This window comes from Conger conger, chromosome 12 (assembly GCF_963514075.1).
Source record: "Conger conger chromosome 12, fConCon1.1, whole genome shotgun sequence".
Classification (NCBI taxonomy): Eukaryota; Metazoa; Chordata; class Actinopteri; order Anguilliformes; family Congridae; genus Conger; species Conger conger.
In genome coordinates, this window is record NC_083771.1 from 18,372,533 (window position 1) to 18,396,854 (window position 24,322).

At 46.2% G+C, this 24,322-nt stretch overlaps 1 protein-coding gene across 2 annotated transcripts; it reads right to left on the minus strand.

The window, feature by feature from the left end:
• Positions 1-967: 967 nt before the first annotated feature.
• Positions 968-22,703, minus strand: ube2r2 (ubiquitin-conjugating enzyme E2R 2). 2 transcript variants are annotated; one of them, XM_061215939.1, is made up of 5 exons: positions 20,876-22,703; positions 9,350-9,436; positions 6,684-6,781; positions 6,247-6,381; positions 968-4,383 (listed from the first exon to the last, which is right to left on the minus strand). In XM_061215939.1, the coding sequence occupies exons 1-5, from the start codon at positions 21,050-21,052 to the stop codon at positions 4,128-4,130; spliced, it is 753 nt and encodes a 250-aa protein (XP_061071923.1). In that variant the 5' UTR covers positions 21,053-22,703; the 3' UTR covers positions 968-4,127. The 2 variants fall into 2 exon arrangements, with proteins under 2 accessions (XP_061071923.1, XP_061071924.1); XM_061215940.1 differs by lacking the exon at positions 20,876-22,703 and adding an exon at positions 11,602-12,054.
• Between the last annotated feature and the right edge of the window lie 1,619 nt (positions 22,704-24,322).

A 24,322-nucleotide genomic window follows, 5' to 3' on the forward strand; every position in this document is an offset into this window, starting at 1 on the left:
TTTACAGACCTTACAGACCTTTCAGATGTTAATCTACGTCTTCTGGGGATAATTAATGCGCTGGATGAGAAGGTTCTAAAGTGGAGGGGTTCACATACAGGTGTAACTGGGCTGCCTTATTAATTTAAAAACATTTGCTCAAAATACAGTTTGACCTGCTACGCATTAAAAATGTCTTAGAAATCATTTGAGTGCATCAGACAGATGACGTGGACACAAACCGTAACAATAAAACAGCGTCCTTTATTTGGCCTTGTTATTGGTCAGTAAATCGATGCGGAGAGGCTGAAACGAAACGGCAGGGGAGAGGGGAAGAGGAGGTTTGAGCTCACCAACCGGGGGGAGAAACTGAACCAAACAAATGAAATGAAATGTCCAAACGGCAGACATTATCCGCGGAGCAGAGGAATTCCCAGGTGGGAATGGTGGGGGCCTGTTGGTGGCGGATGCAAAGTCATGATGATTTGACTCGCTCTTTAACATTATTAAACATAATTTCATTTATAATGCTAGATTTCCTCTTGTTTACACATTTAAAAATATAAAATAAGATGTTCACTATCATTGGAACCCATTATGAAGAACAAAGGACTCCTTTTAATATCCAGATTGTTACTGAGACCCAGTAGATTAACGAACACCAACATTTTATTTAAGAAAATGTGCACATTATATATATATATATATATATATATATATATATATATATATATAAACAGGTGCTGTATGTACTGAGGTCAGCATGAGAAGATCTGTATTTAAAATTAAACTAAGCCTAGATTGGTTCTTGTCCAATGTCTCATCCTTATCGACCATCTCTACCGATTCCTCCCACTAGGGGGCGAGCAACTCAAATTCACGGAAATCCAACTTTCTTCCCGGTCGGTAACCTTTTAATTTTCACAGGGTCATGTGACTGGGCCTGTGAAAGTTCAGTGTTGTCAGAAAAAATAAAATGCTCTGAAAACAATATTTAATGTGAGGTTTAATTTCTGAATCGCTGCGCTGCTTTGACCCCCAGGCTAGATGTAACATGTTCACTCAGTAAATACCTTTACAAAAAAATGACCCAAAACTCCAGATTTTGTAGAGCATATTTTCATCAGTCTCACCTGCAGTGGAAGGATGCATTTTGTTACACATCCTGAATTACTTTACAATACTGGTTAAAAAAAGAAAATAATGTAACACAGGAGATCAGTTTTGCTGAACATGGCATGAACCAAATACTGCATCGCTTTCTGTGAACACCCCCCACTCCCCGGTCAGCCCGTGGACTTTAATCCATTGTGCAGAGAAACAGACTCTTTACACACAAAGCATTACAGCGAGCTACGATCATCAAGATCCATGCATATCGCTTCAGCTGGGGAGACCTGGCACGTCTGTATATGGTAGGGGGTGTGCTAATGTGTGCTGCCATTGACCGGGCCACGGGGTCAGGGCATACAGCGTCTCCCCAGACCCATAAAACAGTCACCCATTGCCCCCCTCCCCCCAAAATCTCTACATAAAGTACCTCTCTAATGGCCAACTACAAATCTTTTCATGCATTATCTCAGGACTCGTGTCAATGCCCGTCTTGGGAGTCTGCGGCAGAACAGAAGCTAATCTCTGCAAATGTCACCGGGTAAGAGTGATGTCATGGACAGGGATCAAAGCCCACCCCTTTGTCACGGATGTTTCAGCACGCAGGAGGGGCACCTCCACCATTACGAGCGGCTTCTACGGATTCTGGTGTTCGGTAGTTGAAGGCTGGCTCGTTTCCTCAACATTTCTACTCCATTTTTTGGGCTTTCTAGAGGTTGTATTTCTGAACTGTGGAGGAAATGTGTTTCTCAAAAGTCAAAGTAGCACAGAAGAGCAACCATGGACGGCACAGGGGAAGATGAGCGCTCACCTTCCACCTGATCCACGCTTCACATTGAGGAAAACACATTTCACATACACACAGTTGTTCTTCTGCACTTCAGTGAAAGCCTTTCTATCAGGTCCACAGTGTGACACAGCCAGTTTCTCCAGAAGCCACCATTTTCATCATTACTCCTCTGGGCAACTCTCCAGCACCTCTCCACTTATTCAGAGAAAATAAAAACATAAGAGCTCTAAAACAATTGCATTATTTTTTATCGTCATGATCATACTTTTTTAAGTGAATGAGTTTTTCTTTAATTTACCATCTCACACTCACAACACTACAGGAAGAGAAATGAAATAAACGGAAAGAAGGACAGATGAACACCCGCATTTCCCCCTCTGCCCAGCGACACCACCTGTCACTCAGGCAGTGGATTGGGCGGGGCCAGAGGGTACAGGGGGCTGTTAATGGAGGCTTGCTTTTTTTTTCCCCATTCATCTTTTTATGCATTCCATCTTAAACAGAATGAGAGCTGAATTTTCCACCCCAGACACATCCCAGTGAACAATAGTGCAGACTTCCTAAATGGAAAACAAAAAACAAACAAATAAAAAAACTGCACAATTTCTGGCTGTCCACAATGTATGGCTCGCTGCACTTTTCTCAAAGTCTGTGTGAATCTCCCGCAGCAGGAGTCTGCTGCTGCTGAGGAAGAGGAGTGAGGAAGGCTCAGACTGCACTGTCCCAGAGGGGCGGAGTCAGCCGGGCGGACAAGCAGGATGCCCAATCACAGGTTGTCCTGAGCACCCGCCCCCCAAACAATTTCACACATCAAAGGACTGAAATCCCACCCCTGTTCCTGCCACACAACGCACACCCCAGCCCTCAAAATGGACATGCAGTCTTTGGCCTACAATTCCCAGGATGCCTTGCGTCTCTAAAGCAGTTTCCACATTTTTCCCCAGCCAAAACACTCCTGGGCACCAGCGCCTCGATTTTTCTCTTAGGATATTTTATTTTCTATTTTTTCCCCATTTGTTATAAACCCACACATGGCGGACACACAGGAGCTGAAAGTGATGGCGGGGGAGAGAGGAGTTTAAAATGGTCTCCTGTCCGTTACTCCCCGGCTCAAGCGATGCACAGGGGGAAGAGGAGACATGGGCAGGAAGCAAATGAAACCTCACATGCAGCGGGTGTCCCAGGATGGAGAGGGTGGTAGACACGCACACGTGTGACAGTACGCGGGGGGGTGGGGGGGTTAAGCGTGTTCCCGGTGCGTGTGTTGTGTTCTCACACTAGTGAGGATCGGGGGAGGATGGAGAGACTGTATCCCCAGCTGATGAGTCTCACATCCCAGAACCTTCTGGGCTAACGGCTCTGCCTTGGCAGAGTCCAGGGTGGGGGATCCTGTTCCTCTCCTACCCAAAATGCATTGCTGCAAAGGAGGCGATGGGGGTTCCTGGGGGAACAGTTGTTTTAGGGGACACGGGGGTGGGAAAGGAGACCTGTGGCGCACCTGCTGCCCATCTGTGTGTATGGGGGGGGGGGGGGGGGGGGGAGGGGTACAGGAGGAATGGACACTACATTAAGGTTCAAATAAGGTAAGGGAGGGATGACATCGTTATTTTTATATGATCAAAACAGCCAACAAAAACTAAATGAACAAAAATCTGATGCAGAAGTCAACTTTAAACGCTTAAGGGAGGGAAACCATTCGTCTCCTTTAAACCAGATCACTAGCTACCTGTTAGCTTGCTGCGTTTACACACTGAGTCACAACCCGACGCACAGGTGAGCTTCTGGTAATGGGATTTTAGAAGCAGAACATTTTCAAACTGAAAGCAGAACGAAGCTCACATTCCCCCATTGGGAAGGTTCTGCCGCTATCCGCCAAATGACCAACCTCAGCCGAAAATGAGCGGAAACGTCACGGAAACAGAAACCCCCACGAGTGCGTAAATCCTGAGGTGTGGAAGCGAGGGGGGGTGGGGGGGTGGGGGACGAAGGAGCGGGCGTGCCCTCCCGGATTGCATTGGCGTGCTGAGGCTCCGCCCCCCTGCCCAGGCAGCGGTGGGATTGGCTGGCAGTTAAGCTGGTGGATTTGAGACCGTGCTGGAACGGGAGGGCTCCGGAGAGGAACAGAGGGGCGAGCAGGGCAGGGCGAATACGCGATCGGGGGATCGGGAGGGGAGGGGGGGGGGTGTGCATTTGTTTGGGGAGGAGCAGGGGGCAGGGGAGGGAGGAGGAGGAGGAGGGAGGAGGAAGGTCAGGACTCCTCGTTGCCCGAGTCTTCCTCGTCGTCGTAGCAGTCGGCCGTGTCGCCGCCCACGCCCCCGCCGGCCTCGGCGTCTTCCTCGTCCTCCTCCTCCTCCTCGATGTCGTCGTCGTACAGGTCGTCGTACAGCAGGTCGGAGCTGCTGTCGTGGGAAGGCACTTTGGTCTGGATGCAGTACTCGGCCAGCGTGGTGGGCACCTTCACCCCGTCCCGATCCGCGTCCGCCTTGGTGGAGAGGACCTGCTTCCTGCACGCGGGACGGCACGGGGGTCAGGGAGAGCGCTCTCTGCTCTTCTGATGAAGTCAGGGTTACACAACTCCACTGCTTTCAGTTACCAGCAGCGATTGTTACATCAGCACTAGAACGGTCAGTTCAAATATTGATGATCTCAACACCTCGGAGGGTTAAAGAGTGCCGTTCCTGGCCTCCGCTCTATTCAGGGTCCCAGCAGTGTTAGTGACGACACTACAGTTTCGTTTGCACCATGGCTGATTTCCGATGCTTTTTCCCCTGATCAGGATTTCGATTTTCTGTTGAAAATAAGGTCTGTGGTTCACATTTAATATTTTTATTTGATCTTAAGTAATGTGTTGTCTCTCAAGGCATTGTGTCTATTTTTATGATATTTGTTTTTCACTGCTATAAAGCACTCCGTATGCTCGAAAAAGTGCTATACAAATAAAAATAGTAGATTATTATAAGCTGAAGAGAATTGAACATGTTTACATTCATTACACCCTTTAATATCTCAATTGTGAATTACAAAGCTGCTATACCCTTTAAAAACTATGTTGCGAACAAGTTGCTATAATGAAACTATAATAAAGGTCACATTCCACCAGCAACCACTCAAGTTTCATACTCGCCTGCGTCCACACGTTACCATTGTAGTTTCAATATGGCAACTTGCTAGCAACAGCATTCAGATTCACGGTTGAGATATAACTGGGTATAATCCAAGTTGTGGGACAAAACATGAACCTCTTAAACTTGTGAACCACAGACCTAGTTTTCGACAGAAATGAAAATCCCAATGGGGAAAAAAAAACATTGGAAATCTGCCGAGGGAAGCCACAGCACAAAAATGCAAACTCACTTCTGGGTTTTAGGACCACAAGCTGTTTTAAGATACTGCATTGTGTCTTGGGCTGTGTGCGGGGACCATTTAGTCACAGGGCTCCTTTAAATAACAGACTTTTAATCTAAAGGGGACTGGATTAACAGAGCATCAATAAAATAAATAAAAAACTAAAACTAGGCCACAAAAAACCCTAGTTCCCTTCAAACATTATTAAAAAAACATTGTCTGTTGCTGGGATTTAAAGAGAAGGAATAACCAGCTCCTCCATACCCAGGTTATCATGAATACAGAGCGCTCTGATCTCACCTCCCTACAGCTGAACACAGTTCCCTCACGGTGTGTGTGTGTGTGTGTGTCTGTGCGTGTGTGTGTCTGTGCGTGTGTGTGTGTGTGTGTGTGTGTGTGAGAGAGAGAGGAGTGTGTTAGAGTGGTGTGTATTACAGCCTGTCTCCATGTTACCTGATGATCTCAGCGTACTCCTTGTCCTTGCCCTTGCTGTTTGTGTGTGTGTGTGTGTGTGCATGTGCGTACGTGTGTGTGTGTGTGTGTGTGTGTGTGTATGTGTGTATATACATGTATAAGTGTGTGTGTGAGTGTGTGCCTGTGTGTGTGCATATGTGTGTGTGTGTGTGTGTGTCTGTGTGTCTGTGCATGTGAGCATGTGTGTGTGTGTGCATATGTATGTGTGTGTATGTGTGTGTGTGTATGTGTGTGTGTATGTGTGTGTGTACATGTATAAGTGTGTGTGTGTGTGTGTATGTGTGTGTGAGTACATGTATAAGTGTGTGTGTGAGTGTGTATGTGTGTGTGAGTGTGTACATGTATAAGTGTGTGTGTGTGTGTGTGTGTGCATATGTGTGTGTGTGTGTGAGCATGTGCGTGTGTGTGCATATGTATGTGTGTGTATGTGTGTGTGTGTATATGTGCGTGTGAGTATGTGTGTGTGTGTGTGCATATGTATGTGTGTGTGTGTGTGTGTGTGTGTGTGTATGTGTGTGTGAGTACATGTATAAGTGTGTGTGCTGTACCTGATGATCTCAGCATACTCCTTGTCCTTGCCCTTACTGTCTCTCCACTTGCGGAACATGACTGAGGCGTCCACATTGGCCGGGGAGAAGGTGTTGGGCTCGTTCAGCAGGGAGATCACACTGAGCAGGATGGTTCTGCACACACACACACACACACACACACACACACACACGTTTTAGAGCACTAGTGCTATGCAAAGACTCCAGCATTAGGAGAAACATGATCAGTACAACTGCATAGTCTGTAACCCTGGTCCTGCAGAGCCAACACTTGCATGGCAGCATTTCATTTCCTGCAGAGTGGACCCACCTAAGATGGCATCTTGGGACTGGACAGAGTGCATATTTTAACATGCAGACCCAGCAGCTCTCCCAGGCCAGGGCTGCAGAATTAAAAGAAGAAATGTGCATCGCCCCCTGGTGGCCTGGAGGAGTACCTGACGTTCTGGGTGGGGTTCCACCGCTCGGATGGCAGTTCTCCGCTTTGGGGGTCGTCCACCGGGGGGTGCAGGATGGAGATGCAGACGTCACCATTCTGCCACGGTCACAAAGTCACAGGTCACATGTTTTTCTTAAGAGTCACAGTTCACTTTTTCATACAAATATGTGTTTAAAAATATATTAACCACAAAAAACTACCTTGAAGGAGGGCAGGCTGATCTTAGCATTAGGGCTGATCAATTTCATTTCCTGTCTTTTGAGGCTTTCGGCAAATGCAAACATTTCACTTAAAATGTAGTTTTTTTTTTAGATTAATTTTCTTAGATTTTACACAGCGAGGTTCAATTAATACTTGATAGGTCATTGTAAATATGCATATATTGTAAATAAACCCTTGGCTGAGAACCTGCATTAAATAATCTCTGGGGGCACTCAGGAGTTCATCTGGCAGTCGGTGGGTTGCCGGTTCAATCCCACCCTGGGTGTGTCGAAGTGTCCCTGAGCAAGACATCTAATCCCCAATTGCTCCCGACGAGTTGAATGGTGTGTGAGTGCGTATGAATGGGTGAGTGAGAGACATCAATTGTAAAGCGCTTTGGATAAAAGCCATATATAAATCCAGTCCATTCAAAAATTCCCCCGAAAGATCAGTTTCACTCTTGTATATGTCATAATGCAGAAGCTCTAAACCACAGGTGTCAAACTCCAGTCCTGGAGGGCCGTAGTGTCTGCTGGTTTTTGGGGTGTTCTGGGTTCATTCAAGTAATTGATTGGCTAAAGTATCCACACGCCTTGTTTTCAAGGCCTTAATTGGCTTTAATTGGCAGCTGATTGAAAGGAAACCACAAAAACCTGCAGACACTGCGGCCCCCTGGGGATTCAGTTCGACACCCCTGCTCTAAACTGTGGCTGTTTCAGCTTGTCTTTCAGTTTTCCACGTTATTTCCCCCCAGAACCTCAGCTGGTGTTTTGGGAAGGTGCAGATCTGTGTGTGCTGAATAGTGCCTGATCAGAATGAGGTACCCTGCAGCCTGCAGTGTGTGTAATGATTCAGTAAAGTTTCTGCTCATTCCTGTGCCATGTTCATCAATATTCATTCACACCACCTAAACCCTTCTTTCGTTTAGATACGTCTTCCACTTACAATTCTCAAGGATCTCACAAGAGTGTTTCCAACTGATCAAAAGGGTTGCAAGTATCTGAGACGCATTAGTAAACCAGATCTGCGTGGCATTTCCTAAACAGAACTCTCTACTCGAGTACCGAGTCATGTTCACCAAGAAGAGCTCTAATGAGTTCTCCTTCACAGCCCGCATGACATATTTTCTTCTTGCGCTGCTACACAGATGAAACAAAAGCTATAATTCACGCCATAGACAGACCTGCTCAGATGAGCCACAGACGCACAGCAGATGCTGGTATCCATAACTCCAACATCTGCACACACTCTCCGTTTCTACATGTCTCGGGGTATTCTAGCTGCCAACTGTGGTATGCTAGTTTGGAAGTTGTATTCTTCAAGGGTTCCGATTGTATCTGTATGTTTACACTAGGACTCGGAACTGTACTGTCCTCTCAGGTCCTCTTCGCACTTGTACTTGTGTTTGATCTGCACTTCGTTGTACGTCGCTCTGGATATGTAATGTCATGTAATGTAATATATGCTCGGGTATTGTGCTGGAGTGGTTGCGGTTAGGCAGGTGAGGTAGCAGCGGTTAGGCAGGTGAGGTGGCAGCGGTTAGGCAGGTGTGGTGGCAGCGGTTAGGCAGGTGTGGTGGCTGCGGTTAGTCAGGTGAGGTGGCAGCGGTTAGGCAGGTGAGGTGGCAGCGGTTAGGCAGGTGAGGTGGCAGCGGTTAGGCAGGTGAGGTGGCAGCGGTTAGGCAGGTGAGGTGGCTGCGGTTAGGCAGGTGAGGTGGCTGCGGTTAGGCAGGTGAGGTGGCAGCGGTTAGGCAGGTGAGGTGGCAGCGGTTAGGCAGGTGAGGTGGCAGCGGTTAGGCAGGTGAGGTGGCTGCGGTTAGGCAGGTGAGGTGGCACAGGTCACGCCTGGGATTTGAACCCGCAACCCGACACCACCGCTGCCACGAAACCGGGCGAGGAATCGGCCGAGTCAGCTGACTGCTTCCGAAAAGCCTCCGCCGCGCGGTAATGGAGACCGCCGTCGTTCCGGACGGATGGCCTTACAGCGGCACGCCCAGCACAGTACCGCTGACTGACTCTCCCTCACCAGCCAATCAGCCGCACTGAAGAAAACAGTCAATCCCCCCCCCGCAGAACAGACTGTGCCTCTCTCCCTCCATTCAATTTCACTTCACTCATTAAGGTCCAGTCAGTATTTCTTCACACAGACCTGTCAGTGTGTGGAGCAGACGGCAGGCTTATGTAGTAGAGGCAGAGAGCCTCAGGGTGTTCGGGTCTAGGGATAATGCAGAGGTGGGTGCTCTACTGTGGGGGTTAAAGGTGAGCCAAGATGGGCCGAATGCATCATTTGTATTCTCATGTCATTTAGGTTAAACTAAAATAATCACCAAATAATTGTCATGTTGCCATGTGGTGGGGGCGTGTGATGGGCGTGTGACGGGCGTGTGACGGGCGCGTGACGGGCGCGTGACCGGCGCGTGACCGGCGTGTGACCGGCGTGTGACCGGCGTGTGACGGGTCTTACCTCGTAGATGTTGGGGTGCCACATCTTGGTGAGGAACCTGAAAGTGGGGGGCGAGTAGGGGTAGTCGATGGGGAACTTGATGTGAGCCTGCAGACAAAGCAAACGATAAACAGATAAATAGCGGGTGAGGAGGGTGGAGGTTACGCCACACTGTTAACAGACCAGGGCACACCCTCTCTTCCTTTTCCCTCAGACTCACTCAGAGGGACAGCGAGATGTTTCCCTCAGACTCGCTCACAGGGACAGCAAGATGTTTCCCTCAGACTCTCTCAGAGGGACAGCGAGATGTTAATGATGTCCGCTGATATTGGTCACACATCACATGTGTGTGTGTGTGTGTGTGAGAGAGTGCAAGTGTGCGTGTGTGTTGACGCGCATGTGTATGAAGGTGTGCATGCCACCCATTGCATGCATGTGTGTGCGCATGTGTGTGTCGGGTTCTACCTGTGTGTGTGTGTGTGTGTATGAGTGTGTGTGTGTGTATGTGTGTGCGTGTGTGTGTGTATGTGTGTGCGTGTGCGTGTGTATGCATGTGTGAGTGCATGTGCGTGTCTGGTTCTACGTGTGTGTGTGTGTGTGTGAGTGTGCGTGTGTGCGTATGCGTGTGTGTCAGTAATGCTGACTCATGATGAACTCTGAGCTGCCTGTGGCTGAAACAGCATTCCAACTGACTGGGGGAAAAGGGGGGGGGCTGTCTGGGGGGGATGGGAGAGAGTGAGAGAGTGAGAGAGGGGGCAGTAAAAGAGAAAGAGAGAGCAGGTGGACAGCTAGTCTTTCAGTGTGCTAAATTTAGCAGGGTTTCTGCTGGGGCGGAGGTGGGGATCTGGGTTTGGGACGGAATGGTCGGACACCGTGAAGGAGAATGGGGCTGGACCGTACACAGTCCCCCTGGCCAGGCTGCACTCCCATTCAGCGCCCATGCTGGAGGATTATGTCTGTTAGACAGGCTGCATAGCACGCACCAAGCAGCCTGTGTAATGGCTATAATGCACTAGCAAACAAAAGTATTACACCCCCTTTTCACCATGCTGTACTATCATATGAATGCAAGCAAAGTAAGCACAGATTAAATACATACAGTCCATACTCTGGGAGGAACTGATCAACCCTGCACAACTAACACTGTATGAAGAAAATAATAATAATTTAATTTAATAAAAATTTGTAAAACATGGGCATGACTGTACACGGTTAATCAACAGGGGTGTGAGTGTATGTGGTTATTGGTTAGCTGAAACGCTTCTTTTCCTTTATATCTCGCTAACTCAAAGCTTCAGTGACAGTTAAATCTCAGATTCATCAGCCTGTTCTCTGCTGGTCTTCAGCTCACACGGGCGTCCTACAGCGCTGTCACACGCGCATGCTCGTTCAAACGCACACGCTTACACGTGCACAGTAATCCTATGGTGGGCATGTTTACATGTACACACACACACACACACACACACACACACACACACACACACACACACACACACACACACACACACACACACACACACACACACACACACACACACACACACACACACACACACACACACACACACACACCCTCATTGTCATTTCAAGGACTGCCAGCCACTCTATTGATCAGCCACTGTATGTGGCCTGTAATCATCATCCTCAGTCACAGGAACATAAGCTCCACATGCCACAGAGAGTAGCTAAGAGGAGTGTAATATTTGATGAACTGAAAGCAAAAAAACTTAAGCGAGCAATATGGTTGGCACACGCACACCCACGTGAAATGAGTGACTGAAGCTTTATTTATTTATTTAAACAACCTCTCAGTCAGGTCTGATCGCTAAAGACAGAACTCCTTCAGTTTTAATGGACTAACTGACTAACAGTGAGTGAGTGAGAGAGAGAGAGAGAGAGAGAGAGAAAGAGAGAGAGGTGGCTAGAGTATGAGATTTGGGGGAAACAAGGGACACAGAGGGAATCAGATCAAGAAAATGCAGAGGAAAGGGTAGAGTAAGAGAGAAAGGAAAGAGGGCAGAAGAGTAAGAAAGGGGGATGGAGGATACAGAAATGAGCAGTGCAGATGTCATAGGCTATTAATACACAAACGCTACTCATAAGGCAAACCTCGACTGCCACTCAACACACCAACCACTGTGTGAGAGACATCGCCGGCCTGAACACCAGTAACCAATCTCATCGCAGCTCTTACTCAGAGCACAGAACTGCAGCAAAGAAGAGCTGCGTGTAGAACCACAGCATAGAACCACCACATCCAACTCACACACAGTGAGATTCAGGAGAGATCCAGGTGAGATCCAGGTGAAATTCATAAGAGATCCAGGTGAGATCCAAATGAGATCCAGGTGAAATTCATAAGAGATCCAGGTGAGATCCAAATGAGATCCAGGTGAAATTCATAAGAGATCCAGGTGAGATCCAAATGAGATCCAGGTGAAATTCATAAGAGATCCAGGTGAGATCCAGGTCTGGCTTCCACTGATAACCAGAAGAGTTTTATTTCACCAGGGGCCAGTCTCCCCTCTTAATGTGGAACTGAATCAATCTCTGTTTACACAGTCCACAGCTTCATCAACTGATTTCTGGCTTGCTGCCGACACCGGAGTTGACAGGGCCTAAACTGCCTCGACACAGAAGCGAGAAATTCCACAGAATACTGTTTTCCAACACTGATACTGGACTGTGCTCGCTTGATCCTTTTTATACTTCCCCAATTAGTCACCGCCAGAGCTCGTCATGCATTGGATGACATCAGGGATAGGCCCTGCCCCCCTATCAAAAACCCCTCCCCCCTAACTGAGAGCAGTTCACATAGCGGAGGTCACATAGTGGGGGGTTACAGTTAGGGGACATGAAATGTTTCAACTCAATCAGAGGCGATTGTAAAGTAGTGCAAATATGCGTTTGCAATGAAAGGGACAGAATTTCATCATCCCCTCAAGGGCTACACACACCCACATGCGCGCACACACACAAGCACACTATCACACACGCACGCACGCACGCACGCACGCACGCACGCACGCAATACGCAAACATGCACAGCAGATGGATCTAGCGGTTACTTACAAAACTTACTAATGAATTAAATGTAATCTTTTACCATGTCCCAAGATGAATGGCACATGCATGGATAGTGTAACTGTTGGGGTGGATGGGAGCAGCTGGAGAAGCAAAAAAGGCATGGCACCCTGCCAACAAAGATGGTAATCTCAGCTATCAACTCCTATTCCACTTTAGCCTAGCTGTACCGGGGGCCATGCTCCGTTACGCAAGTCTACCTCTCGGAGAAAAGCCACAGGAAGTTATCCATTCCAAGACACTGCGCATGTGCGAAGGTGAAGAACTGTGAGATAAATGCTTTAAAAAAAATCTGTTTTAATGCTATATTTCGCCCCAAATAAACCATCCATTTTGCACCTAACAATCTAGGCTTTCTAACAACTCATGCAAACCCAATAAGGCCAAAACAAAGTATAGATCAACAGATAATCGTAAGAAACTTTCTCATAGAGACCCATTTTAAAAACATCACTCAGGTCTTCTTAAGTATATTTAAGCACAGAGTAGTTTGGCATCTAGGTAGGACCAACGATCTCTCTCGTTACGCTCAGCCGACAGGCCCCTGCCCCCGAACCCCAGCGGTCCCCAGAGGAAGCAAACGCTATACTCCACTGTTAGCTTGACGAGACTGTCGATCCTGATTTTATACTAAACATTTACAGCCAAAGTAAGTTGTGGTTTTAAGTGTTTTATGATTAATAAATAGGAGCGTTCAATTCCATTTCCATTCAGGAAGCTGATAAAATGAATGAATTTAATCCCCAGTTTCCAATTTTGTTTCCCAAACTGACTGAGTATTATTATTAGCCAGTTCTATATTCTCCCCACCACACTAACAGATAAGCATCTGTGCCAAAGTCCACAATTATGATCAATTCAAAAAATGAATAACCTTTATTGCAAACATATAGATTTTGTCATCAATTAACAGGTCTTGTGAAACATAAGCTCTCTCAATATTTCCAGCAATGCTACACTACTGCCCGGGCACGTGTTCTCACATTCAACACAAGTACGACAGGAAGAGATAATGCGGGCAATTCTACTCACAGGGCGGCCTGTAGCCTAGTGGTTAAGGCAAATGACTGGGACACACAAGGTCGGTGGTTCTAATCCCAGTGTAGCCACAATAAGATCCGCACAGCAGTTGGGCCCTTGAGCAAGGCCCTTAACCCTGCATTGCTCCAGGGGAGGATTGTCTCCTGCGTAGTCTAATCAACTGTACGTCGCTCTGGATAAGAGCGTCTGCCAAATGCCAATAATGTAATGTACTCAATGTGAACAGACACGGCGAAACTTTTAAAAATGCAGCATGCAGCTAATGTCCTCTGACTGCATGGGACTTTTTAGAAAATCCTTCGTAATCACACCATGGAAATTAACAGTTATATGTAAATAGTAATAATAATAATACTAAAATTACGGAAGGTGGCTTCCGCACCAGCAATTTGCAAGCAATTTCACAGCATCAGCCGCAATGGTAACATTTGCCTATGACAGGATTTCCTTGGTCTCCTTGCTGGACGATCTCCTTAGCATTTACAGCTGAGTCATAATAAAGTTATTTTTTTCTTCAGTTTTTTTTGCGTGACTATATCAAAAGGTATTCACTTCCTCTGCAGATTTACAGGCAAGCAGATCATAGTGTTTCTGGCCTTTCCCTCCGACGTAGGAGAAGCAGAGGGACCCAAATTAGCGACACTCGCCATTTACCCCCCCCCCCACCCCGACACTCTGATCACAGCGGGGGGGGGGTGCTGGGGGGGCACAGGCAGAGGCATTAATAATGCAGGAGGTGTGATATTAATATTCAATCACAGACTCACATCCTCTCAAACCGTTCTGCTCCGCTGTCCAAACCTCTGAGTGCAGATCGCTCTGCTGTGAAGTAACGGTGTAGTGGAGAGACTGTGACCCCCATCCGTTACATTTATACACACACACAAACATACAAACACAAACATACACGCAGTTGACTAAATTAACACAGTCTCCTGTGCTGTTCTCCAAGACAAGTGTATGAAGGCTTTACTCATGAATAAAGGCAGGATCACACAAGACCAGGTGCTACAGGCTGTTTAGTCTGGAACGTTCCTCCTGCCATCAGCGTGAGCCCTGTGTGAAGCTCACCTGACCAAAGGCATGGGAGGCATGCTAACGCTAGCCAGGTTTACAGAAACACATTGCAGCTGCCTAACTGCATTGGGCATGCTAACGCTAGCCAGGTTTACAGAAACACATTGCAGCTGCCTAACTGCATTGGGCATGCTAACACTAGTGAGGTTTACAGAAACACATTGCAGCTGCCTAACTGCATTGGGCATGCTAACACTAGTGAGGTTTACAGAAGCACATTACAGCTGCCTAACTGCATGGAGCATGCTAACACTAGTGAGGTTTACAGAAGCACATTACAGCTGCCTAACTGCATGGGGCATGCTAACACTAGTGAGGTTTACAGAAGCACATTACAGCTGCCTAACTGCATTGGGCATGCTAACACTAGTGAGGTTTACAGAAACACATTGCAGCTGCCTAACTGCATTGGGCATGCTAACACTAGTGAGGTTTACAGAAGCACATTAAAGCTGCCTAACTGAATGGAGCATGCTAACACTAGTGAGGTTTACAGAAGCACATTACAGCTGCCTAACTGCATGGGGCATGCTAACACTAGTGAGGTTTACAGAAGCACATTACAGCTGCCTAACTGCATTGGGCATGCTAACACTAGTGAGGTTTACAGAAGCACATTACAGCTGCCTAACTGCATGGAGCATGCTAACACTAGTGAGGTTTACAGAAGCACATTACAGCTGCCTAACTGCATGGGGCATGCTAACACTAGTGAGGTTTACAGAAACACATTGCAGCTGCCTAACTGCATTGGGCATGCTAACACTAGTGAGGTTTACAGAAGCACATTACAGCTGCCTAACTGCATTGGGCATGCTAACACTAGTGAGGTTTACAGAAGCACATTACAGCTGCCTAACTGCATGGAGCATGCTAACACTAGTGAGGTTTACAGAAGCACATTACAGCTGCCTAACTGCATGGGGCATGCTAACACTAGTGAGGTTTACAGAAGCACATTACAGCTGCCTAACTGCATGGAGCATGCTAACACTAGTGAGGTTTACAGAAGCACATTACAGCTGCCTAACTGCATGGAGCATGCCAACACTGAATCAATTAATAATTTCCATTCGACAGGAGTGGCGAGGTGGAGATGACTCTGTTTGCCACACTGGCGGTCAGTTGGACTCATCCATTCATTCATTATGCCTTTACTTAGTCTCAGAAGACACATTGAGGGTGCGAGGCAAGCCCACATTTGCAATGGTGCCGAGATTACAACAACATAAAACAAAATTTTCTTTAAAAAAAAAAAAAATGAAAGACCAAAGACTCTGTCCACCCCCAGAACCCAACTGCACCCGGTGCTAAATAACAGGACTGGAGAGGAGTGGGAGGAGCTGAACGGCGCTCTTCACACGCGCGCTCGCCCCTCTCTCAGCCAGCCGTCCTTGGAGATGCCATTTATATCCGGCCGGGAGCTATAAATAGGCACCCGGTGCGTTTGGATGGCCGTGCCAAGACAACAAAAGAGGGTCCGAAGACCAGGGAGAGATTGGGTGGGAGGACAGAGGGGGAAAGAGAGGGGGAAACGGGGGGAAAGAGGAAGGGGAGAGAGGGGGAGACAGAGGGGGACAGAGAAGGGGACGCAGGGGGGACACAGAGGGGGACAGAGGGGGGAGAGAGGGGGTGAGTCTATGATGCTCTAAAGCTTTTGTTTCATTCTTTAAAAATCTGCACGGGCGCAGGTATGGGCAGTCTCCCCCCAGCCCCCATTACAGCAGGGTACACTCATCTTACCTCTGTGGAGAGCTCTACCTCTTCCCCTACACCAGCCGTGGGGCAGTTTAAACCCCCTTCAACCTCTCCTACACCAGCTGTGGGGGAGTTTAAACCCCCTTCAACCCCTCCTACACCAGCTCTGGGGCACTTTAAATGCCTTTAACTTCTCAAATGCTCCGGAGGGTTTCAAACGTGTTACAAACCACAAACTTACAAATATGTAAAATCATTTTGACCACACGCACAGCACACCACACGCACTCGCCTCTCTCTGAAGCAGCTCCAGTCCTGCCTTCCTCCGACTGCATCAGTGATTACAGCACCCCTGTTGCAGGTAAAGATCATTTTCTCACATTTTCTCATTTTCTCCGCATTTACAAACCCTAAAAACAACATCTGAATGCGAACCTGTAACCTGCAGAGTTACACAACACAACCACCTCTGAAATCAGGCCGACATTGGCTCAGGAGGTAAGAGCGGTCGTCTGGCAGTTGGGAGAGCGGCTGGTTTAATCCCCTACCCTGAGTGTGTAAAAGTGTCCCTGAGCAAGACACCTAACCCTTAGCTGGTTGGTGCCTTGCACGGCAGCCTTTCGCAGTTGGCATGTGGGTGTGTGAAAATGAGTGAAGAAGAGGCATTCATTGTTAAGTACTATATAAATACATTCCATTTACCATTGTGATCTTTGCTTCATAATCATCACCCTATTTCCCCACACTGAAAAATCCTAAATCCAGGATCACCTCCATCCTTTAGCTCTATATAACTGTCTTCAGACCAGTACTGGGGTGAAACTAGCTACCAGGAGCAGCCTGAATAAGACGGTGACTGGCAGCTGTCATCTGGCCCTGATCAAAGCGCTCTTACGTGAGGGTGAACACCTCACCACTCCAGCTGAGTGTGCCGCTCATAGACTCCTCTAGAACAGAGGCCACCGGTGAGCCTTCACAGGCTCTGTAGAGCCCAATCACGGCCTCTTCCTCTTCACCATCACCATCACCACAGCCACTCACGGCCAAGGCCTCTACACGTCTCCAACAAGCTGCAGCTCTTTACACTCCAGGGCTTTAATAAAGCCGCCATTTTACTTTCACGACTTTAAGAGCGTGCTGTCACTACACTGTAAAATGTTCAAAAATGACCCTGGTGCTGATAAAAGCGGATAAAAAAAAAAACGTACAAAAACGTGACGGGTACCTCACTGTATCAGCAGTAATAAACCACAATGAGTCCTCATAACTGCTTTATGAAGCGGCTATTCCACACTCAAAGGTGTTTCGTGAGCCTTACGAAGGCCTAAAAGAAATAAAGCGTGGCAGCAAAAGGCCCTGTATAACTTGGATAACAAAGTGTAGGAGAAGGTTTTCCGGGTGGTTAAAAAGGCACTTTGGCCCAGGCACAGGTGGTCTACCGTTTACACCGAACACAAAGTGCCAACAGGACCGGGCGTTTAGGAGATCACCGCTCCATTACACCGGCTCTCATTTCCGCCAGACGGAGACAGTGGTGGGGAGAGACAGCGGCAGGAAGCGAAGCTTCGTAGCGCTCCGGAATCCTGACGGAGCGGGCCGGATATGGACCCCCAGGCCGGGCCCGGCAGGGTTCTTCACCCTGGAATCCTGATGAGTCTGCGGCAGGGAAAGCGCTGTGGTGCAGGGCCTCTCCTGCGGATCCCCTGTGCAGGCGAGGCCCCTGGGTGCGAGTCTGCATTGGCCAAGCGGCCAAAACTGGCCTTCGTTTGTCACGCTCATTTCCTGGTCTTGTTGAGACATTGCTCACTCGCGCCATTGTGGTTGGCCACCCCTTTCAATGGAAGTCAATGGTAACATTACAGTAAAAATACGAAGTCAATCTCTTTTTCGCACAGGAAAATGTAGTCGCAATCAGTGAATTTTCTTTGGCTAAGGCCACATGTGCCGATTTTATTTAAGAAATTGTTGGTTAAAGGTGGCCGGACATTCTGACCTTCTAAAACAAGGTGTGCAATGAGGGTTGTATCATGCCTACCTCTGGCCATAATTACTTATTTAGCCCTAACATTTACACCTCACATTATAGCTAGATTAGATATATATACACACACTGAGCACTTTATTAGGAACATTATTTTATTACACAGGTGTAATAAAATAATGTTCCTAATAAAGTGCTCGGTTTGGGTATATATATCAATTGACTGATTAGATAATCACATGAGACTTATTCATGTGATTATCTAATCAGTAAATTGTGTGGCAGCAGTGCAATGCATACAATCAGGCAGATACAGATCGGAAGCCTAATGTTCACATCAACCATCAGGATGGGGAAAGAATTTGATCTTTGTGACTTTGACCATGGAATGATTGTTGGTGGCAGACAGGGTGGTTTGAGTATCTCAGAAATGGGTGATCTCCTGATATTTAAATGCACACTAGTCTCTCGAGTTCGCAATGAATGGTGCGAAAAACAAAAAACATCCAGTGAGGAGCAGTTCTGCAGGTAGAAATGCTTTGTTTATGAGAGGTGAGAGGAGACTGGTCAGACTGGTCAAAGCCGACAGGAAGGCGACAGCAACGCCAATAACCACATATTACAACAGTGGTATGCAGAAAAGCATCTCTAAACACATGTGTCAAACCTCTAGGTAGATGGGCTACAGCAGCGGAAGACTTAAGTCTAAAAATATGTATAATAATTACCTAATAAAGTGCTCACTGACTGTGTGTGTGTGTGTGTGTGTGTGTGTGTGTGTGTGTGCAAAACTGGCTGTTCCTCACCCAGTTTTAACCCTCCTACACAGTTAATGATTGTGTCTCAACCTACATATTAAATAGATGATCATTAGCTCCTGTTTGGTATAACTGGTTAATCAAACACCTGACTATATGCCTACAAAATCCCTGACTTTGTGCAAGAGTACCTAGAAGATTTGATGCTGGTCACACCAAATATTGATTTGATTTAGAATTTTCTTCTGTTCACTCACTATGCATTTTGTTAATTGATAAAAATAAACTATTAATATTTCTATTTTTGAAAGCATTCTTATTTTACAGCATTTTTTCCACCCCTGCCTAAAATGTTTGCAGAGTACTGTGTGTGTGTGTGTGTGTGTGTGTGTGTGTGTATATATATATATATATATATATATATAGAGAGAGAGAGAGAGAGAGAGAGAGAGATCACAAAGTTGGTGTGGAGTGAAGTCACACTTTTGTTGTGTTTAGTTTTAAATAGGTTACTTTTTTGCACATTTACAGAGAACTTCAGGCTTTGTTTGACTCATTAGAAAAGGTCTGCATATTCAGAACATTTTCTGAAGTAAACGCCAAAAGTTTCCAGGTAACAGCCCAAATGGCTGCTCCAAGCTGTCAAGGGAATCCACTTCTCATGCTCGGTCTTAACAGATTTACGGAAGGAAAATTTTTGTTGCTTGTGCAACATCTGTCTTGGACATAGAGCTGAAATAAATCACAAATATGTTGCCAGGAACAGGAAGAAGTACACTTTCCGTGAAAAAGTCAGTTCACAGCAGAAGTACAAAGCTGGTGAGGTGAACAGCATTTGATTTTTCATTGCAGATAGGACAGCCATCATAGGAATCTATGCTACACTTTACGTAATTTACCCCAATGATGAATGAGAGCTGTAACGGTTAAAACGTATGTCCCAATATGACACCTTAAAAAAAAAAAAGGTCCTGGTGTTTGATTAGGCTTCAAATGTCAACTGAACACATTTTTGGATCGTGTCATCACAGATTTTTATGAGATTTGGCATGCTGATTTGGCCTTATAAGAAACCAAAATTATACTCGCCTCGGATTGTTAAACTTGGAGATATGGGCTAACAAAGTTTTTTCCCGCACCATTCTGAGTAAACAGTTGTGCATGAAAATCCCACAAGATCAGCAGTTCAAATCAGCCCATCTGCCCATCATGCCATGGTCGATTTTAAAATATGGATTTCTTTTTTTTGCAAAATCAGATTTCAAGATTATAATCACTCATAACTCTGTTAGCCTTTAGCTGTGATCATAATATACTCTAAATGAGAACTTTATAAGGGACACCTGTACAACTACTTATTCATGAGCTTATCTAATCAACCAATTGTGTGGCAGCAGTGCAGATATGGGTCTGTAGCTTCATATCAACCATCCGGTATATGTCAACACCATCTCTAGAAAATTTGGTTTTGGATATTTGAGTCATTGCTTATCTGAAGCAGCATGAGACCATTTCGGATAACTAATCCCTGGTCTTCTACCCTCCCTTTATCTGGGTGTCTGTTGTGAAGACAGTCTGGCCAATCAGTAGCATTAATGACCTGGGAGAAAAGAAACAAGGGCTGGTATCTCCCAGATTAATAATCCCAGACAAATGTAATTTTGGTTCCAGTCGTTTCTTATAAAGTCAATCAGCTAAATCGCATTAAGCTCTGTGACGATGGGGTCTGAAAGTGTGTCAAGTTGACATGGAATTAAAGAGGCAAGCAAATGAAGCACTGACCACATTAATATGGCTGAACACCATACGCATGTGTTCACCTGTCCCGAGCGTTCTCTCGCCCTGCCCGCCTACCTTTCTGCCGCCGACCCAACCACCCTCCAGGTGTAAACCAACCCTCCTCACCTTGAAGTAGCCCCCCTCATAGAGGGTATTGGGGGGCCCAAAGATGGCCACCTCCCAGTTGTAGAGGTCGGACTCCTCCACCAGAGTGATGCGGAAGCCCTCCACCGGCTCCTCCTGTAGGGACTTCAGCTCCAGCATCAGGGCTTTCTGCGAACTCGGCATCTGCTGCTGCGCCATGGCGGTCCCGCTGGGCCCCAAACCGACGCACGGAAATGGGCGTGAAGGAAGCGGGGACGGGCTGGGGAACGTTATCCAAATTAAGGCGTAATTTCGCCAGGGACGGATGCTCCAGCAGCTCCGATGATGTAGTGATAAGTACGACGATTTACTGATGAGTTAGCTCAAGTCTGATTGTTTGACCGCTGGCATTTTAACGACGGTAAAAAAATAAGTCAAGTAAACGAAGTAGTGGCCGTGCAAGTGAAAAGAAACCAATGGAAAAGATAGCACCGATCCAAAGACCACTAAGTGTTATACTTCCAAAAAGGTCATATACATGGACGAGCAGAGTTCAGTTGAGCAGAGTTCTACTGCACGTTAAATAAGATCTAATGTTTAATACACTATAGATCTGTCAAATAGAACTAGTTAGCTAAATTGGACAAGATGTCACTGTAGTGTGCGCATTAAATGCGTAAAATACTCATTCATGTTGAGTGCCAGTGAGCACACTCCTTTTCGGCTAGGAAAGAAAAATAAAAAAACAAGCAAATCTTGCCAACAACCTGTAGACAATTAACGATAGTTATGATTAGCTAGTATAGTTGTAAAATGGCAACTGAAGTACAAATTCAATTGAATTGTTTATTTTTATGCAAGCTCTCGGCACTGAAGTCAACTAACTCACAGCTAAAAATACTGTCAACGTTAGCTACCAGCTCTTTTCGACAGTCGGTCCTATTAAAATGCGTTTTGTGCAAAATGTATTAGCTAACAATTAAATCAAAGTCATAGCTGTCGGTATATAGCGTTAGTAATAACAGTTAGCTAGAGCTGAATGTGTGGAAAGCTCAACATTAACTTTACAGGCTAAGTTAGCTAACAGCAGGTAGTTCAGATAAGTCAAGCTGTCCAACAACGTAAACAAAGCACTCTGTGATAGCTTACATTAGCTACCTCTAGCTGGCTAGCACCAGATAGCCAGTTGCCTCTTTCTCTTCTTGGCTGCGCGTAGCTTGCTAACTAGCTAGTTAGCCAACGTTGGCTATTTTCAAACCGAGGGGTGTCAAACCGAAAAGCATGTCCCTTTACTCGGTCCTCTTTCGTTGGTGTTGTTCAAGCCAGAAAGCAAACGTTAAACATCCAGAAGGGAGGGGGTTGGCGGGTGGTGTCTTTCAGTCTCTTCACCAAATTGTCCTCGCGTTCAATTTATTTATAGCAGGTTGCGATGGCGAATGCCTCTTTAGCCCGCCTGGCTTTCTCCTGGCGTCCGAAACCCAAGCAGAACACGCTTAACCTCGCAAGGAAGCGGGATGCGTGTGTTAACGCTGTCGTCTCTCTCCCGCTGACAACCCCTTTAGCCCCCGTCCGACCGCCCCCTCGGCTGATCCACTGGTTGTTTATATTTGTTTATCTGGACCGTGGGGCTGCTCCTGCCTCATCACACTCAGGCTACGTGCCCCCTTACGCGAGGTATCTTCCTGACAAATGTTTTTTTTTGTCACATCCGACCCCCTCCACCACCCAGAGAGCGGAGAGGTCAGTGGTTTTAATTATTTTCGCAGTGCAGACACGCACCGAAATTCATATACCGTCATGGGAAAAAAAACACATATAAATGCACATAACTAACCAAGCTACTTATTTTCCCCCTCTTCTCTATTGGTGCTTCCGGTTAATACTGCGCATGTCTGCTCACGCCTCGCCTACGCGACTTTTGCGTAATTGCCTCATGCCATGTTGACGCCCGACGTGCGGGTCCACTTCGCCCGATGACAACGCCCCCCAAAATTATTGTCACCAGTTTCTGGGATCAGCTTGAATATTGCCGAGAAACCATTTGTGATTATTGTGCAAATACGTTATACAATAATTGTATTGTTGTTAAAGACAAACTTAAATAGAAAATAGCAATATTTGGATTGGGCAGGCAATAAACAATAAATGAAATGGATGTACACATTTTTATTTTCATATTATTCAAGGATTACATTGAATGTTATCATTAACACAACATCTCGATGGGTATTAATGATTATTGGCAAACATGAATTTAGCCTGTCACATTACATTACATTGTATTTAACAGATGCTTTTATCTATATATGGGGCGACATGACTCAGGCAGTAAGAGCAGTCGTCTGCCAGTCAGAGGGTTGCCGGTTCGATCCCCTGCCCGGGCTGTGTCGAAGTGTCCCTGAGGAAGACATCTAACCCCTAAATGCTCCTGACGAGCTGGTCAGTGTGTAAGCGTGTGTGAGCGTGTGTATGAATGGGTGAATGAGAAGCATCAATTGTACAGCGCTTTGGATAAAGGCACGATATAAATGGCAACCATTTACCATCCAAAATGACATCCAAAAAGTGCATACCATGGTCATTACAATAAACTACAGAACATAAGGTATAATTCACATAACATCAGCTGTACAGCCATGAACATTAAGTATAATTTATATGGTAAATAGGCCATAATTAATAAGGTTATGAACTCCAGTACCAAGATAAATACAAATGCAACAGTCCTAGATTAAACTACGAAGTAGAACATGGGCCAGGAGAAACAGAGTGCTCCTGAAGAGGAGTCGAGGTACAGTGTGAAGAGTGTGCCACCTACTCCATAATTACAATGATTGTAGTAGTATACATTAATTGTGTTAAACCTTACTCTTCTTTCTGAATTGGAAGAAAATAGTCATGTGCAGCTAGTAACCACTCTTTACAGAATGCAAGTTGCTCCTTATTTCTATAATACTTCCCTGTTGAATTACAGGCAGGACAGTTCCCCTTATTTTATTGCTGCCCTACTTCTGATCAGAGATATCCCTTTCTGTCTGTTGTAATTTGTATTATTGGTTTTTACATGCCATCTCTTATGCCGTCTGTACAAATGGGCATACAGCCCCGGTGCATTGATTACTTGTCTTTGTTTGTGTTCAAGGGGATGAGAATGAAAATATGTGAAGACAATAATTTAATACTCTCTAGGGTAGGTCTAGATTTCTGTTAAAAGGTCTCTTACTTCCTGTGTGTGTGTCCGTGCGTGCTTGCTTGTGTGTTTGTGTGGGTCTGGTTGTGTATGATTTCAGTTAATCTAAGGAAAATATTCTGAAAGGATTAGCTGAACATTCTCGCTCACAGATTGTCTCTCTCTCTCTGAAGTTCCCATTTTCATTCTGGCCAGCTGAAGTCTTCAGTGAGGTGTATCAAAAACCAGGAACTCCACCTGAAAGCACCCTGTCCAATGGCCACTCATCCATCACATCTTCGCCAGGTGCAAATTTCACT

Bases quoted from the DNA above. Each gene is read 5' to 3' on its own strand.
- ube2r2 (XM_061215939.1), bottom strand. From the start codon at position 21,052: ATGGCGCAGCAGCAGATGCCGAGTTCGCAGAAAGCCCTGATGCTGGAG. The intron at 9,437-20,875 runs GTGAGGAGGGTT...CTTTGTCTGCAG, and splicing joins ATGAGGGGGGCTACTTCAAG to GCTCACATCAAGTTCCCCAT. The intron at 6,382-6,683 runs GTACTCCTCCAG...GTGTGTGTGCAG, and splicing joins AACCCCACCCAGAACGTCAG to AACCATCCTGCTCAGTGTGA.